This window comes from Homarus americanus, unplaced genomic scaffold (assembly GCF_018991925.1).
Source record: "Homarus americanus isolate GMGI-L3 unplaced genomic scaffold, GMGI_Hamer_2.0 scaffold16430, whole genome shotgun sequence".
Taxonomy (NCBI): Eukaryota; Metazoa; Arthropoda; class Malacostraca; order Decapoda; family Nephropidae; genus Homarus; species Homarus americanus.
In genome coordinates, this window is record NW_024729259.1 from 2,177,774 (window position 1) to 2,194,128 (window position 16,355).

Consider the following 16,355-nt stretch of genomic DNA (forward strand, 5'->3'; position numbering starts at 1 on the left):
TGTATATCGTATGGGGCGGGAATTTATGAGGGCGTGTTATGGGGCGTGGGGTACTATGAGGGAGGTGTAACAGTAGACAGAATCAACCAGCTGTAGGAGTCTCACTGTTCTTCTTTTTTTCTTTTAGTTGTTGATGATTAAAGCAAGTGTGTGGAGGAGGGGAGAGAGGGGGGGTAAGAAGTGGGTGAGAGGGTGGGGAAGGAGAGGAGGGAAAGGTGGGGTGGGAGAGAGGAGGAAAGGTGAGGAGTGGGAGAGGAGTGAGAAAGGTGGGAAGGAAGAGAGGGTAGGGATGGGAGCAGATATTTGATACAGACTCTTGATTCAGATATTTGTTTTGAGTAGTATTAAATATCAGTGAGCAGTGAGTGACCCCTAGGACGGGTTAGTTATGTCATTATTATTATTATTATTATTATTATTTTCTTACAGTAAAAAAAAAGCCCCTAACAAAAGATGAGAAATATGAATGGCGTCAAAATTGCTCTGAGACTCTACACACTACACTTGTCTACAGCAATTAGTGGCATTCTCACACCATGAGTTAGAAGGAAAAAGAAATATTGTATGAATTTCCGAGAATCCCGCCCACAAGGTGACAGATGTACGATGCCGCTCGGTCACACAGGCGAGTTTAATATCATATCAAATAGCAGATCATTTCAAATCTCCTCTAACGAGATACAGTCTGAATACAGTACTTACACGTTTATACACCCTGAAGGCAAGTCTCGTGTATTTTCATATATATATATATATATATAATGTGGGATAGATAAATAGCGTTCAACTTCGTTTTTTTTTTTTTTTGGTTATTGACGTTAAAGTTGACGTGATGGATTTGACCGACCGATCACATCTCATATTTTGTTTGGATATTTGACTGGGATATTTTCTCCTCAGGGTATGGCAGGACGACCATAAACAAGCCTTATTTTAGTGGAGTTTACAGAGGGTGACCGTGCCCAACCCTCCCTCCATGTTGTTTCCCGCGGCGAGAAGAGCTGAGTTACAGCACGGTGTTTTGGAAGGAATTCTCGGATCATTTTGTGTGTAAATTAATAAATGCATACTACCACCTCAATCACCTAACCACAACTACCACCACCATTACCAACCACCACTACCACCAACTACCACCACCACTACCACCAACAACCACCACTATCACCATCGCAAAAGCAGGTGTTCCATCAGACCAGCTTCCACCCCCCCCCCTCCTCAACCTTCCCACGCTGCACGAGGGTCATAGCTTAGTCCATTATGCTCCCTCTCTCCCTCCCTATTTTTTGTCTCTCTCTCTCTCTCTCTCTCTCTCAAATATAAATATTACACTGTACTGATGTGCGTGCGTGTGTACGTAAGAGTGTGTACGTGAATGTGTGTGCACGTAAGAGTGAGTGTACGAATATGTGTATACGTAGTTATGTACATGTGTGTACGTGAGTGTATTGTATGAGTGTATGTGTGTGTGTGTACGTGTGGGAATGTGTGTGTGTGTGTATAAATGTGAACGTGTGTGTGTGTGTGTGTGTAAGAGATGCAGCTCCATCAGATCATTTAAAGTCTTGGGACACTTTCTTCGCCATCTTGTTTACCAACTTCTCTCATGCTGCTTGGGAGAGAGACAGAGGGAGAGATGCATTTTTTCTCAATTTGACTTTTTCTCGAGTGGGTGGTGAGAACGTATTTAATTGACTCACTGAAACGCGGCCACACAAAGATCGTAGCTATTAATGGCGTCAGAATTACCCGTAGACGGAAGGGGTGTCTCTCAGCTGAATAAAATCATCTGGCGTTATCCTGAATAAAATACCGTAAGTGCGTTACTCTCTAAAAGGTTAATATAATTCTACCTTAACTGAATGCGTTTGTTAAATATTCTACCTTGGTGAAATACGCTTATAAGACTCATAATTTGATGTTTTTTTCCTAATCTATAGTTATTTTATTTGTGTTTTTTTTTAAGATTCAACTATAACTAGATTTTTTTAAGGCCGCCATTAATGATCGTTGTTAGATTTATTTTCTTTTTATAGATTATTGTAATTAGATGCGCTTTTTTTTAATCTGAATTTACGAAAGAAGAAGGGTGAAGGAAGGGGAGAGGGCGTGGTGGAGTGGGGAAGAGGAGGGGGCGTTGTGATGAGGGGAGAGGGCGTGGTGGAGTGGGGAAGAGGAGGGGGCGTGGTGGTGGGGAGGCGGTAGAGGGGAGGTGGAGGAAAATAAACCCGTGAATCTCTGAGAATATCCGGGTGTTGACTGGTTGGTGACAAGAGGCAACAAGAGAGGGATTGTTCCTCCCCCTTCTTGATAGGTGCTCAAATTTCCTCCGTCTCTCAGATAATAATCAAATTTAATTCCGGTAAAAGCTGGGGCATGATGACGGACAATGGCGGGTCTCGGCTAGCCTTGGTGAGGGACGGAGACAGACGGCGAGAGACAGAGAGACGAGCAATCAGAGAGACAGACAGACAGATAGAAGGGCAGACAGAAAGATAAAGATAGAGAGAGATCGTAGGATTTTTTTCGCGCCTTCTTCTGATGTGTGAGTTGGTTCAATTATTATAATTATTATCCATTAACTAACACCATCTTACGTGCGTGCACCAACTAATAATTTTTCCTCTTCTAACTGCGCGCACGCTTAAGCACACATTTTGCACGCGCTAGCTGAATGGAAACGCGATACTCCTCCGCCAGCATCTGTGTTGTCAGCGAGGAGACGTTATCACGCGCCATTATTAACCAGACAAGAGGTGCGGGTGGCTGAATGTGATAATTGCCCCTCGCCCACTATAACATCCCTCTGGATGTGGGGCACACATTTTCTGAAATATTTTTTCCTCTTTCATCTTATTAATGCACTTTTCTTAATTAAACTAGATGCGTTTATTCTTCTTTGGTGAATGAGCTGTGTCGGAAATTACTTTAAGGTAGTGAGGGACAGAGAGACATAGGAAGAAACTCAGTTTGAGAGGTGGGCAGAGAAAGAGACTGAGAGAGGCAGAGACATTGTGTAGTTTATTTTATTCTTACGTCCTTATAATATATTAATAAAGTGACAGTTTATGTGCCTGATCCATTACCTAAACTAACCCAATGACACATTTACCAGGACAGCTCTCTGCCAATGATCGTAAACACGTAATTAATGATAAATAAACGATAAAGGATAATATATGACCTCCTCGTCCCCATTACAGATAACCTCGATAATAAATGTACTAGGTAGATTTTTATACTCCGGCTCCCTCTGTTTTGGTGTTGACGTCACAGATAAACAGTTATCGTACGAGAATCAAGAGTTGTCGTTTCAATAACCATAGGATTTGTGGCTTTCGATATGGATAAATAACGAGGGTATAACTCAGACATTCTCGCTGGTTCATTGCTCAACAAATAACAATTACGATAACAATAACCACAACAATCACGCGGTTAATAACAATCAATTACGTGCCGCGCGTCGCTTGGTCCGCACCCTGAGAATTTCCTAGCTCAGGATGTACATAAAGAATCGTAGTATTTTTTTTCCCTAACTGGATATGGTAACATTGTTTAGTTGATTCACTTAAGGGGGGAGATATGGAGGGATAGAGAGAAAGAGACAGAAGAAAGTAAGTGAAAGAGTGAAACAGAGAGAGAGAGTCATAGTGGGGGATCATGGTAGGGGGCCTCAGGCTATGGGATCACTTTGTAATGCTAAACCCCCTGAAGTACGCTTAAGGGGTAGACCCATACTGGAGTTCTGTGCTAGTTGAGGGAGAGAAGGGGGGGGGGACGTTATTTAACTATTATTAATTGTATTATTTTTGTTTTATGGTAATGTTGTACGGTGGTAGTTGTATTATTATTGTTGTTTTTGTTATTATATTCACTAATTATTATTATTATTATTAGTAGTAGTAGTAGTGGTAGTAGTAATAGTATTGTTTTTTTGTTGCTGTTGTACCGAAAGTAATTACTATTCCTACCATTATTATTCAGTAAATACGTCACATCACCAACAACTAAGACCCCAAAAAATAATTAAACACAAGAATATTAGATAATCTGACACCAGCTGACTATTACCCCACTAGTGATGTGTAACAAGTGTTGCCAGATTATGTTGGGTGGACAGATGCGGGTGAGGGGAGTGTGGTGGGGAGGAGAAGTGAGAGGTGAGGGAAGGGAGGATGAGAAGAGGAGAGGGAGGGGGAGGAAAAGGTAAAAGAGGGAAGGGAGGATGAGGATAGAAAATAAGAGAGGGTGAGGGAGTGGAGGATGAGGAGAAAGGAGAAGAGAGATGTGAGGGAGGGGATGAGAAGAGAGCGAGAGAGAGTAAAAGGAGATGGGGGTGGAAGATGAGCGGAAGAGGGAGAAATGAATGAGATGGGAGAGGGGGAAGAAATAGAAGGAAGGGGAGTGAGAGGAGAAGTGGGTGGGAGAAAGGAAGTAGGGTGGTGATGGAAGAGAAAGATAGATAGGGAGAGAGATAATCTATTTACGCTGCTTTGTAATAAATAAAAAATAATGCGGGTACTTAAAACACGACCCTCCCTTCTTTCCCCTGTGTCACCCATGAGTCACTGTTGAGTCAATAACAGACTTATAGGGTAAAAGACACTAGTGAGTCAACGTTGAATGAGAGGGTGAGTCATTAGGTGCGTTAGGGGATTATTAGGTGAATCTGAGGGATCCATTTTGTCATTAGGCGAACCAGGGTGAGTCACTGAGTCATTTTGTGAGTCAGTGAGCCATTATCTGAGTTAGTGAGTCATTTTGTGAGTCAGTGAGACATTCTCTGAGTTAGTGAGTCATTTTGTGAATCAGTGAGCCATTATCTGAGTTAGTGAGTCATTTTGTGAATCAGTGAGCCATTCTCTGAGTTAGCGAGAACATTTAGTGAACCAGCGTGAGTAAATTGGTCATTAGTCGAGTCATTTTAAGAGTCAGGAGAGTGAGTCAGAAGGTAGCATAGGTTAAGTTGATGGCACTGGCAGACGTTGTTTCAGCCAGAAAGAACCAATCAGTATAGGACTTGCCCGCATGCGAGTGGGTTCTGCCAAGTCTCGTCCGGGCACGTGGCGCGGACGTGGAGGCGCGTGGCTCCCTTCCTGTTGATGGTTCCTCCTCCCTCAGCGTCTCCCCAGCGCCTACCACACGTACCTCCACGCCCACGCTGACCACCATCAATTCCCCTCTCCCACTATACCTCCCTCACGCCCACTGTCTTTCCCCCACGCCCACTATCCCTCCTTCACGCCCACTGTCTTTCCCGCACGCCCACTATCCCTCCTTCACGCCCACTGTCTTTCCCGCACGCCCACTACCCCTCCCTCACACCGACTGCTCTTCCCTCACACCTATTCTATCTCTCCCACGCCCACTCTCTCTCTCCCACGCCCACTCTCTCTCCCCAACTCACCCCCCTCCCCCATGGTCGTGTACGTGTGAATGGAAGTCTGCCAGTTGGGTTAATTAAATGACTTAGTGTACATCAAGGTAAAGGTAGAGTGATGGCTCCAGCTCTACCTGTGGTAATTAATGTGTGGGGCCCATATCCGGTGCTGTCCTGTGGCTGAAAGTGTTGGGTGATGTGTTGGATGATGTTGGATGATGTGGTTGGTGCTGATAAATCCGCTTACAAGAACGTCAAGAGAACCACGAATCCACTTACACAAACATAAAAAATAGTCTCTCTCTCTCTCTCCGTTCCCACGGGGAGGTCAGAGGTCAGGATTGTACCACCGAGAATAACACCACTAATGACCTCCTAATGTGACCTGACCCGCCAGAGTTCAACCTGGGTCACAACAGTTGATCCGATCTACAGGTGACTCGCACGTGTTTAACTTCGTTTCCCTTCTCAGTGACCCAGCGAGGTCAATGAGGGGATGTGTAAGTGACCTTAAACGTGTGCTGGTTCCCACAGGTCAGGTCAACCGAGGGAATACTGAATATGTAAACAAAATCTCGTGTGTGTGTGTGTGTGTGTGTGTAACTGTGATAATGTCAATTATTACTATTATTAATATTGTTAATAATATATTAGTAGTACGAATGTTATTATTGCTGTATTATTATTATTATTATTATTATTATTACTATTATTATTATTATTACTTTATTATTATTATTTTAATTATTGCTATTATTATTGTTACAACGACCACTAATACTATTATTGTTAATTGTAGTAACAGTGTACTAGTAGTAACATTAAGAAAATAAAATAACTGGATGGTCAACTATTCTTTAATAACAAACAATTACCTCATCATCATCATGGGTGGTTATATAGGGGTTACATAGAGGTCATGGGTGGTTATAGAGGGGTTACATAGAGGTCATGGGTGGTTATAAAGGGGTTATGTAGAGGTCATGGGTGGTTATATAGGGGTTATGTAGAGGTCATGGGTGGTTATATAGGGGTTATGTAGAGGTCATGGGTGGTTATGTAGGGGTTAGGTAGAGGCCATGGGTGGTTATAGAGGAGTTTTGTATCGGTCATGGGTGGTTATATAGGGGTTAGGTAGAGGTCATGGGTGGTTATGTAGGGGTTAGGTAGAGGTCATGGGTGGTTATAGAGGGGTTATGTAGAGGTCATGGGTGGTTATATAGGGGTCATGGATGGTTATGTAGGGGTTATATAGAGGTCATGGGTGGTTATAGAGGGGTTATGTATCGGTCATGGGTAGTTATACAGGGTTTATGTAGAGGTCATGGGTGGTTATATAGAGATTATGTAGAGGTCATGGGTGGTTATATAGAGATTATATAGAGGTCATGGGTGGTTATAGAGGGATTATGTATCGGTCACGGGTAGTTATACAGGGTTTATGTAGAGGTCATGGGTGGTTATATAGAGATTATGTAGAGGTCATGGGTGGTTATATAGAGATTATGTAGAGGTCATGGGTGGTTATAGAGGGGTTATGTATCGGTCATGGGTGGTTATAGGGGGGTTATGTAGAGGTCATGGGTGGTCGTACAGGTGGGGGGGGGTGATAGAGGCGTCGTGAAGGACTCGTGAAGACTCCTGATGGGGTCGTACAGTGGACGAGGGCAAGAGGGTGGTCACAGGCCGTTGTAGAGGGGGAGGCAGGCGTGGTGGGTGGCGTACGACCCAGAGTCCTGCAGAACGGCGCCGGGGCCACACAGCCAGGGGTCGTAGGTCTGGTTCTGCCACGCCCACAGCCGCGCGCGCAGCTCCCCCAACACGTCCTGGTAACGCCCCTTGTGAGCCACGTTGAACTTCTCGTCGGGGTCGAAGTGGAGGTCGTACAGTTCCCACTCGTCGCGGTAGTAGTAGTTGCGGAGGGTCTTGTACCAGGGGAGCGGTAGTGACGCCCTCGTACGGTTGAGGATGTCCTGGAACACTGGCGAGAGGTAGAAGTCCTGGTCGATGGGGAAGGGCATCTTGTAGTTGAGGTTGTGGATGAGCTTGTAGGACGGGGTACGGATGGCCCTCATGGGGTAGTACATCGTCACCTCGTGCAGGTCGTGGCTGGCATACACTGCAGGCTCCGACCTGATTATACCCACGTCCTGCAGCCACACGCCTAGTTCTTGCTTGGACACGTCCAAGCTTGGCTTCGGATCGCCTGCGTCCGGCTGCCCGTGGTCGAGGTAAGGTAGCAGTGATTTGCCTGTGAGCACCGCAGGTTGGCGCTTGTTGATAATGGTGTAATTGGGGTAAGAGACTTGCAGCCATTCGAGGACGGTGGGTGTGAGGTCGAGGTGGGAGGCAAGGATGGTGGAGGTGTTGCCCCACGACGCCGAGTGTTGCGGTGACGACACCAGCAGGGGCTCCACCAGGCCGGGGTCGTACAGGTTGGTCCTGCCGGCGGGGAAGGGGATGCCGTTGTCTGAGGTGTACACCACTAAGGTGTCGTTGAGGTGTCCGGCGCTCGCCAGCTCGGCCATCATGAGCCCCACGCCCTGGTCCAGCCGCGACAGTGTCGTGTACTGCGCCGCCAGGTCTTCTCGTGCCGCAGGCGTGTCCTGCACGAAGTACGGCACCACCACCTGGGCGGGGTCGTACGTTACCGGGTGCCAATCAGGTATGGTGCCCATGCCGGGCTCCCCGTTGCCAAATTTCTCACAGAACTGGCCGTACTCGGGGTGGGTGTGGCCGCAGCGGTGAGGGTCATGGAAGCCCACGTACAGGAAGAAGGGCCGCGTGTTGTTGGTGTCGAGAAACTGCCGCACCAGCTGCCGAATGCGGGTTATGTTCCGCCCCACTTGCATGATGGACTCTGTCTCCTCCGTGTGAGCGAAGTCGAAAGGATAAACAGAGTCCGGTCCGACGTGCTTCTTACCCACGAGGCCCGTACGGACCCCAGCAGCTGCCACGATCCCCGGCAGACTACGGACGTCATCAAATGAGTTAAAGTGGTGGTAGCCTTGGTGGAGGCCGTACATGCCATTCTGGTGTGTGGGGAGGCCCGTCAAGATGGCGGAGCGGGAGGGCGAGCAGCTACTGACGGACGTGAAGGCTCGGGTGAACACTGTGCTGCGTTTGGCCAGTTCGTCCAAATGCGGCGTCTTACACACAGTGTTTCCGTACGCCTGTAAAACATAACTTGTTTACCTCTTGGGTGCCACACACGCGTGAACTACCACCGTACAGTATATAGTTATGCCAAGCTCTGGAGTGTATCTCAGAGGTGGAGAGTCTTAGTTTGGGTAACCTTGCCTGAATAGGGCTCTTGTATTCTATGAAAAATATGAAAATTGGTCTTACTCAGGCAAAACATGATAAAATAGGGGTTTTATCCAGTGAAATTGGGAAAATGGGAGCCTTACATGGAAAAACCTTATTAAATTAGGCACCTTAGTTAATAAAATTTTGAAATTAGGAGTCTTAGGGGAAAAATCCTTGCCAAACACACACTAACTGACAGCCGACCCACCCCGAGACAAAACACCTCATGCGGCCAACACCTGCAGTTGTTACACCGTCAACAGGCCTACAGCGTAACATTGTGACATAACGATGGCGTCAAAATTGCTCCTTGAATTCTGCAGTAGGTTTGTTTGTCTCCAGTTAAAGGAAGGAACATGTTACCTTAAAAATATTTCTCTGTTGGGCTTAAAATAATTTAGGTACTGTATATATCTGTACCTAAATATAGCTTAGGAATGTTACTGTTATTGAATAAAAGACAACACTTAACTCACCTTCATCTCCAGACCAGCATCATCTGACACCATCATGAGCACGTTTCTACTCATCACCATCCTCGTCACCATTACCATCGTCACCATCACTTTCATCATCGTCGTCATCATCGTCACCTATGGAATAAGTTTAGAGTTCACACACACACACACACACACATATATATATATGCAAGTAAATCACTGTAGGTGCGCGTGATCTAGGTATATGCTGATAACCACAAGGAAAGAAGGAAACACGAAGTTCCCAAGCGCTTTCGTGTAATTCACATCATGTTGAGTAATGGCATGTACAAACTGGACAATTTTGTAATTAAGAAGATTTGTAACCAGGTGAGAAGGTTGGGTCACCTTACCCTCTGACCTGACTACCGACGGTTGCGATGCTTTTTAAAGATTAGTAGGGTCATTACCTAATACCTGACCATTGTGGACCTGATCTCACCCTCCTCTGGTTGAGTCCAGATTCTTTCTACTCCTACTGTATTTCAGTTTCACCACTTTTTCTTCAACCCCTAATAATCTTCTTTCACATAACTAATGACTCCGTACCGTACCGTCTCCTTAGACTGTACTCACCCTTGAAGATGTGAATTACACGAAAGCGCTTGGGAACTTCGTGTTTTCTTCTTTCCTTGTGGTTATATATATATATATATATATATATATATATATATATATATATATATATATATATATATATATATATATAGATATATATATATATATATATATCACTGGTTGCCCGTGGTCCATTTATATGCTGATAACCACAGAGGGAGAAAGCAAACACGACGTTCCAAAGCACTTTCGTGTAATTCACATCTTCAGGGGTGAGAAACGGATAATATTACAGACAGACAGACCAAGATTAAGTTTTATAATAACTGCATGCAACATAAAAAAATGCATTTGTAAGCTTTAAATAATAATTATTATCATTAGCACACATTTGCAGGGGCGGATCCAGGAATATCTAAAGGGGGTGGGGGTCCAAAAAGTTGTGGGTGGGAGCAAGGTAGGTAGAATCAGTGGCTCCAATTAAAATAAAACAAAAAATCTCCATTCCATACATTTATTGTACAACTTTTAATACCACCATAAGCCTTCAAAAATGCGTAAATAAAAATTTCATTTTTATTTTCATTAACGTAGATCCTATGGGAGTGAGGCTACCTGTTATCTACCTACCTTGGGTGGGAGAGCTGTAATTTTCTTGAAATCTGACCAATATCATGGGCATTTTGAAGCCATGTGCACTCGATATTAGGAGATATTCTGAAGTCAATGATAAACACTTTTTACTGTACAAAAACGCCTGAGTACAACACTGCATTAAAGAAAAAGTATTAGAATTTTCTGGTGAAAGGGGGGCGGGGGGGGACCGCTGGATCCGCCTGTGCACATTCTGTCTTACCTCTAGATGAGTTTTGTATCTGTTGTGGGGAATAAAACGGCTATTGCCAAACCTGTACGGTAACATGAGCGAGTGATCTAGTGCACTACCAGGATGGAGGAACAAAGCCGACAATCAGTTGAGACCACTCTTGATAAGCTGAGTAAGATCACTTAAATTTAGAGGTACCCAGTTGTATACTACGGAGTTAATAGATCGAGGAGATTCACCAATAAATATAATATATTTCAACACTGAATATATTCCATGCTTATGCTAATCTGTTAGTTTTTTTTTTAACTTAAATGCTTTGATAAGGATTTAGTATACCTTATGTGTTGGAAAAAACACCGATTTTTAGTAAGTTTGCTCCTCAGAACGCACCCATTATCCTCCCTCGCCTCTCATTGGTAGAGTTCCTGTTGGCCTCGAAGCTGATTGGCGGACGATCTACACGCCCCCTAGCCTAGAGACGTATGATCTAAAATATTTTTCTATGATCGAAATATATTTGCTTATATAATAATAATATCTATATACACAACTGAAATAATGAATAAATATATAATAATATTTTATAATGGTAAATATAGATTAAATATCTAACTTTGACGTGAATTGTTAATGTGTTATTAGTAAAGTTATTAGCTCCGTAGGCTCTGGAACAAGGTAAACAAACATGGCCGGAACAACGTCGACAGGGAAGAGGCTCGTCCGCTCGAAATCAGGATTGAGAATCATACCTCTGAATGATTGTGACAGGAGTCCATTTGAACTGTCAGAACCAGAATGGATACCCGATAAGTTGGTAAGAGTATGATGGTGATGGAAGTCCTGTGTAGAGAAGTAGAACATAATGTCAACTTTCTACTTCTTCCTTTTAATTATTTTACTTGTTGATTAATATGATTTGTATAGTTTCTCTCTCTTATTTATTAATATTTTTCTGGTGTTGTGCTTCTAGGGTAATGATTATACAGATTTCTCCTATGGAAAATAGATAATTAGTAATTATCTAGAATAATAGTTTTTGTATATTTTCATAAGGTCACACAGTTGTTGGAAGTCATTGACAACAAAGAATTGGCCGAGGCAACTAACATAATGACAATTGGCAGTCAGTTTCGTCAAAATATGGCATAAAATTCCAGACGCCTTGTTAATGGCAAAAGGAAACTACTGTACAGTACATGAAAAAATCAAGAAATATTAGGATGGGTACTGGTAAGTGCTGGTAATAGAACATACACTAAGTCACATTGGCAGTACCACGTGATTTTAATGAAATAGAAAAACTGGATGATAAATATGTAGAAAGGAAGATAATATGAAAGGTGATGGCTTTAACTTAATTATAGATGTTTTTTCTGGGAGTATCACTAAAGTAGTCATATACAGAAAACATGGTAGAGTACATAGACGGGAATTATTGGGCCTGCCTGCATCACAAGCTCAAGATGACAGCATTTGCTGATGAGTATAGTATACATTGTGTATACAGTAGTATATTTTGTTTATTTACAATATATTTTACATGTACTGCAATATCTGCATAAATAAATACGGCTCTGTGTGTCCGAGTGAGATGCTTAGTTTAGACTCTGAAAGCTTTCCCCAGGATGTAGAAGCATTCCAGGGTTGTGCTATAGTGTCTGTCTGTGTGAGGTGCATAGTTTAAACTCTCTGAAAACTTGCCCCAGTACCCAGAAAAATTCTGGGGGTGTGCAATTTTTTCCAGGGATGAAACTTCATCTTCACGCCCAGAAATCTCTCATTCCCAGAAGAGCTCTGCACCAACAGGGATATTACAGTACAGTACCTATTAGAACACAGGTACCTCATGTAAGCTGGGTGTGGTTTATGTATATAATTTTACCACTTGCTGCTCTTTTTTAAACCATGTTAAAATGTAAATTAGAGGTAAATAAAAGCACATAACACTGAGATCTGAACTAGTGGATGCAAACAATTGTAGATGCATAGGGAACTGCAGTAATACCAAGACAGTCAATCACACACATTGTGCTGGACATGAAAGGCTTAACTTTTACAGTATTATATATCTCGCAGAGAATTTTTTCAAGTCTTTCTTGCTTAATGCAGTGTGACCAAAACAACACACACATACTAAATAACTGAAGAACGAACCAAATTCTCAATTTCTACAAATGATGTGTTCTCTATATATTTACATCATTATCCTTATAATTCACTGTCTGTTATTTCTTTTGGATTTTGTTAAGAAATTTTGAATACCTACATCCTTTCCATATTTGTTATTTACCTATGCTTTATTTTTTTTTGTCTCTCTCACCTGCATATACTGTACAACAACATACAATGTGACATCATCTTCATTTCAGAGTCCCACATGCATGGATTGCAAGGAGAAGTTTGACTTTATAAAGAGAAGGGTAAGTCAAATAGAGTATCATGTCATTATTCAGTGTCAGTTTGATCCAACAAGAACATTGTCAAACACCATCTCAAAATTAATTTAATAACTTCAGTATACTTGAGTCTTTTTGTATCATAGGAGAACTTTCTTATCTCTAGTGAACCAGCCATTGTAGGTAGTAAATGACAAGCACTGAGGTTCAGGAACTTGGGTTTAGTTGAGATTTTCTTTACCACTGATGCAGAATTTTGGAAGTGGTGTTGATGTTAAACAATACCCGTGTGATGGTCCATTTTCTGTTGTGTGTAAAAATTCATGTTTACCCTTAAACTAACTTGGAATTTTTTGATACGTACCTTATTGTAAGAGTCTGTAAGCACCCAGTCCTCTCATATAGTTAATACAGGCTAGTGAGAAACCAGGAAGAAATGTAAGAAGATAAGGGGTGTGGGGATCCTCCTCCAGCCAGGGACACTACTGTTAGGATGATAGATTGGTGATACTGTACTTGGAAATGTCTTTCTTTCACGGGATGGAAATTAAGAGCGTGTACAGCTGTCTGTCAGTGATAAACATAAGCTCCGTCAACCTTGGAATACTGTATAGTACAATATTAAACGAGTAGAGAAATAAATAATTCGGGTTGAACAGTAGATGGTATGTTAGTCACCGGCAACTTAAGAATTGAAAGATTTTGCTTGCTGGCAATACTTCTGCTCTTGAGAATTTTGTGTTTAATAAACCGAAGTATGAGAGGAAAAGAGCTTATCTCTTTATCTTATCTATAACACTTCACTCCAGGGAGATGACCACAACAGAGACCTCATACCAGCCTCTCACTACATCTCTTCACTTCCTCCCCTCTATCCATAATACTTTATATTGCTCTACCGTTCTTTCCCTCAACCCAACATGCCTGCTACATCGTTCTTGTATTGTACACTGTTTTTCCATTCTTATCCTCGAGCATCCATCCTTCTCACGTGTCAGTACCATCTCGGGAAAGCTTTCACCTGCATCCATTCCACCACTTCACATTTTAGCTCATGCCATACTTCTTCAGCCTTGTCGAATTATAATTTGCTTACATACTGGTAATTTATGTTTCTTTCCTTTTTTTTTCAGTCTCTTGTATTTCTGTGTTGTCACCCAACACAGACTCTATCACTCTTTCCCCTTCCACAGCTTTTTGTTGTGTTGTATAATACTGTTGTCTGTAAGAGCCCACCAAGCTCTTTTTTATGTTTTATTTACCCCCGTTTTTTTCTACAGAGTGTAACAGTGTAGAGTGAGATCAGATCAGACACCCCTGATTATAAGTAATACCTAGAGTAGGCTGAAGCCATGATAGTTAAGGCTGTTAATTGTAAGTCCCTGATATTTTAAGCACCACTGCCGACGCTGTGGTCGAGTGTGCTGCGGCTCCTGCTGCGACACTCGTATGGCCTTGCCTAGAATGTGCTTCCTTGACCCAGTGAGGATGTGTTCGCCATGTGCTGAGACAACAACAAGAGAAAACCACTTTTACAACAAAGACCTCAAGACTCTTATTACTGGTTAGCTTTTGCTTTATTTTATCTTTTGTGTATACTGTACTGGATAGTAGTGATTAAGGTGTTTTTTGAAATATTTAATGTCATTCACAAACAGACAGACATACTGTACTGCATTAAGCTATTACAATCTCTCCTTGGTACTCCATGTGTGGTAAACATCAATGATAATAATAATAATGTAGTTTTTAACAGTACAGTAGTTTTATTGCTTGTGAATGACACATGAGTGTACTGTACAGAATGGACAGTATAGTGTTCAATATGTTATCACAGTGTGCTTCCTTATGAATTTAGTACAAGTAAATACTAGCACTGTCTTATGTGTCGTCAAGGGGCCATACTGTGCCTAGCAACAGACACTGCATCGGACTTGGTGCAGTGCCGCCTCTCCCCTGACCATCGGTTCTTCATTGTCTCCGGTCCCTTCAATGATTCTGCACCGCCTCTGTCCATCCCGATGCACCGAATGACTGGGCTCCAAGTGAACAATAGAGACCAGGTGAGATTTCGTCTGGACTCTAGATTAGGTCCTGCAAGCTCGTAGCACATCTATCTGTTGGCTTCAAGAAATGATTACCATAGCTTCAAAGGTGAAATATATTATCCCTCTCAGCCTCTCGGGATGCTATTGTGGCGTCGAACATAAAAGGCGAAAAAACGTATGCTCAGCCTCGTGACACCAATGTGGCACCACGCCACGTCCAGTGGGCTAAATTTTGAAATAACTCAAAAACTATTCAGTGAAACTGACTTAACTTTGGATGCCATTTGACAGACGTCGTTTTCTTTTTGTGGGCCTTATCACCTTCCCCTAGACGGTCTTGGTCATCGTGTGCGTGGTAGCGCAGCTTGAAGCCAGTGTCGCTCTGGCCATTAGAGCGAGACGAGGGTGCGCCGTTCAGCCCTTTAATTATTCCATGAGTTTTTGTGTTAATATTTTTCCTTATACCACAATATTCTACATGCTTTTTTCTTTATTTTGGTATATAGTACATATCAATGAACACCATAACACAAGGAAAATGTAAATGGAAATCTAGATGATACTAAACATTTTCCTACTTTTTCAAATAATACTCGAAAAAATTGGTTTAAAATTCAATAATTTTCAATTTTTTATGGTTTCATACAATTTTTCAGACAGTTTTACACAAGAAGAGACCCCATTGCAATTCATAAAACAATTTCGTGGCAGTGAAATGAGCTCTTAAAAATATAAATTTTTTCAATGATTTTTTGGCAAAAACCTCCGAGACTGAGCGTAAGTTTTCATGCACGTATGTGTCTCAGGCTCCGAGGCTGAGAGGGTTAAAAGTGCTCCGTTTGTCAGTATTTTTGTTATCATAATCATAAACATCGAGATGTAAGATGTAAGGTCTGATTAATCTCCACAGAATACACCTGGGAGTTGCCTGGTGTCAGCTCTCATGGTACATTACCACTTAGCAGGAGAAGATGAGAAGGAGGTCAGCCTGGCTGCTCCTCCAGATGCCACTTCTTCAGCTTATGCCTTCTTGACCGCACTGGAGAAGGCCATGTTCATGATGCAGGAATCAAGGGCAGTTCTTGGTACTGGAGAGTGAATGAAAACTTCTTGGGGTGGGGGGAGGGGGGTGGGGGGGCAGAAGTGAGTTCAGGGGAGCAAGATACAATACTGTATACTGTATAAGGGATTGAAGTGGCTAGCAGAGTCAATGGTATAGAATCTCTCTGTGTTGCCAGATAGTTCAGGGATTGTGTGGATTTTGTGTTTCTAGATGGCCTTACATAACAAGTGAGGACACAGGCTTTACACTTAGTTTCACAACATACAGTAAATCAAGTAAATTAAGATTTG

At 42.6% G+C, this 16,355-nt stretch overlaps 2 protein-coding genes across 6 annotated transcripts; one reads left to right on the plus strand and one right to left on the minus strand.

The window, feature by feature from the left end:
• Positions 1 to 6,226: 6,226 nt before the first annotated feature.
• On the minus strand, positions 6,227 to 13,659 carry LOC121866386 (N-sulphoglucosamine sulphohydrolase-like). Of its 4 annotated transcripts, XM_042366029.1 has the most exons (5): positions 13,319 to 13,658; positions 10,895 to 11,030; positions 10,586 to 10,723; positions 9,169 to 9,285; positions 6,227 to 8,556 (listed from the first exon to the last, which is right to left on the minus strand). In XM_042366029.1, exons 3-5 carry the CDS (start codon positions 10,649 to 10,651, stop codon positions 7,063 to 7,065), a joined length of 1,677 nt encoding a protein of 558 aa, XP_042221963.1. In that variant the 5' UTR covers positions 10,652 to 10,723; positions 10,895 to 11,030; positions 13,319 to 13,658; the 3' UTR covers positions 6,227 to 7,062. The 4 variants fall into 4 exon arrangements, with proteins under 4 accessions (XP_042221963.1, XP_042221966.1, XP_042221965.1 ...); XM_042366032.1 differs by lacking the exon at positions 10,586 to 10,723 and having other exon boundaries at positions 13,319 to 13,659; XM_042366031.1 differs by lacking the exons at positions 10,586 to 10,723; positions 10,895 to 11,030 and having other exon boundaries at positions 13,319 to 13,659.
• Positions 11,242 to 16,116, plus strand: LOC121866387 (zinc finger FYVE domain-containing protein 21-like). Of its 2 annotated transcripts, XM_042366033.1 has the most exons (5): positions 11,242 to 11,372; positions 12,928 to 12,978; positions 14,350 to 14,518; positions 14,851 to 15,017; positions 15,913 to 16,116. In XM_042366033.1, the coding sequence occupies exons 1-5, from the start codon at positions 11,244 to 11,246 to the stop codon at positions 16,099 to 16,101; spliced, it is 705 nt and encodes a 234-aa protein (XP_042221967.1). In that variant the 5' UTR covers positions 11,242 to 11,243; the 3' UTR covers positions 16,102 to 16,116. The 2 variants fall into 2 exon arrangements, with proteins under 2 accessions (XP_042221967.1, XP_042221968.1); XM_042366034.1 differs by lacking the exon at positions 12,928 to 12,978.
• The last annotated feature ends 239 nt before the right edge of the window (positions 16,117 to 16,355 follow it).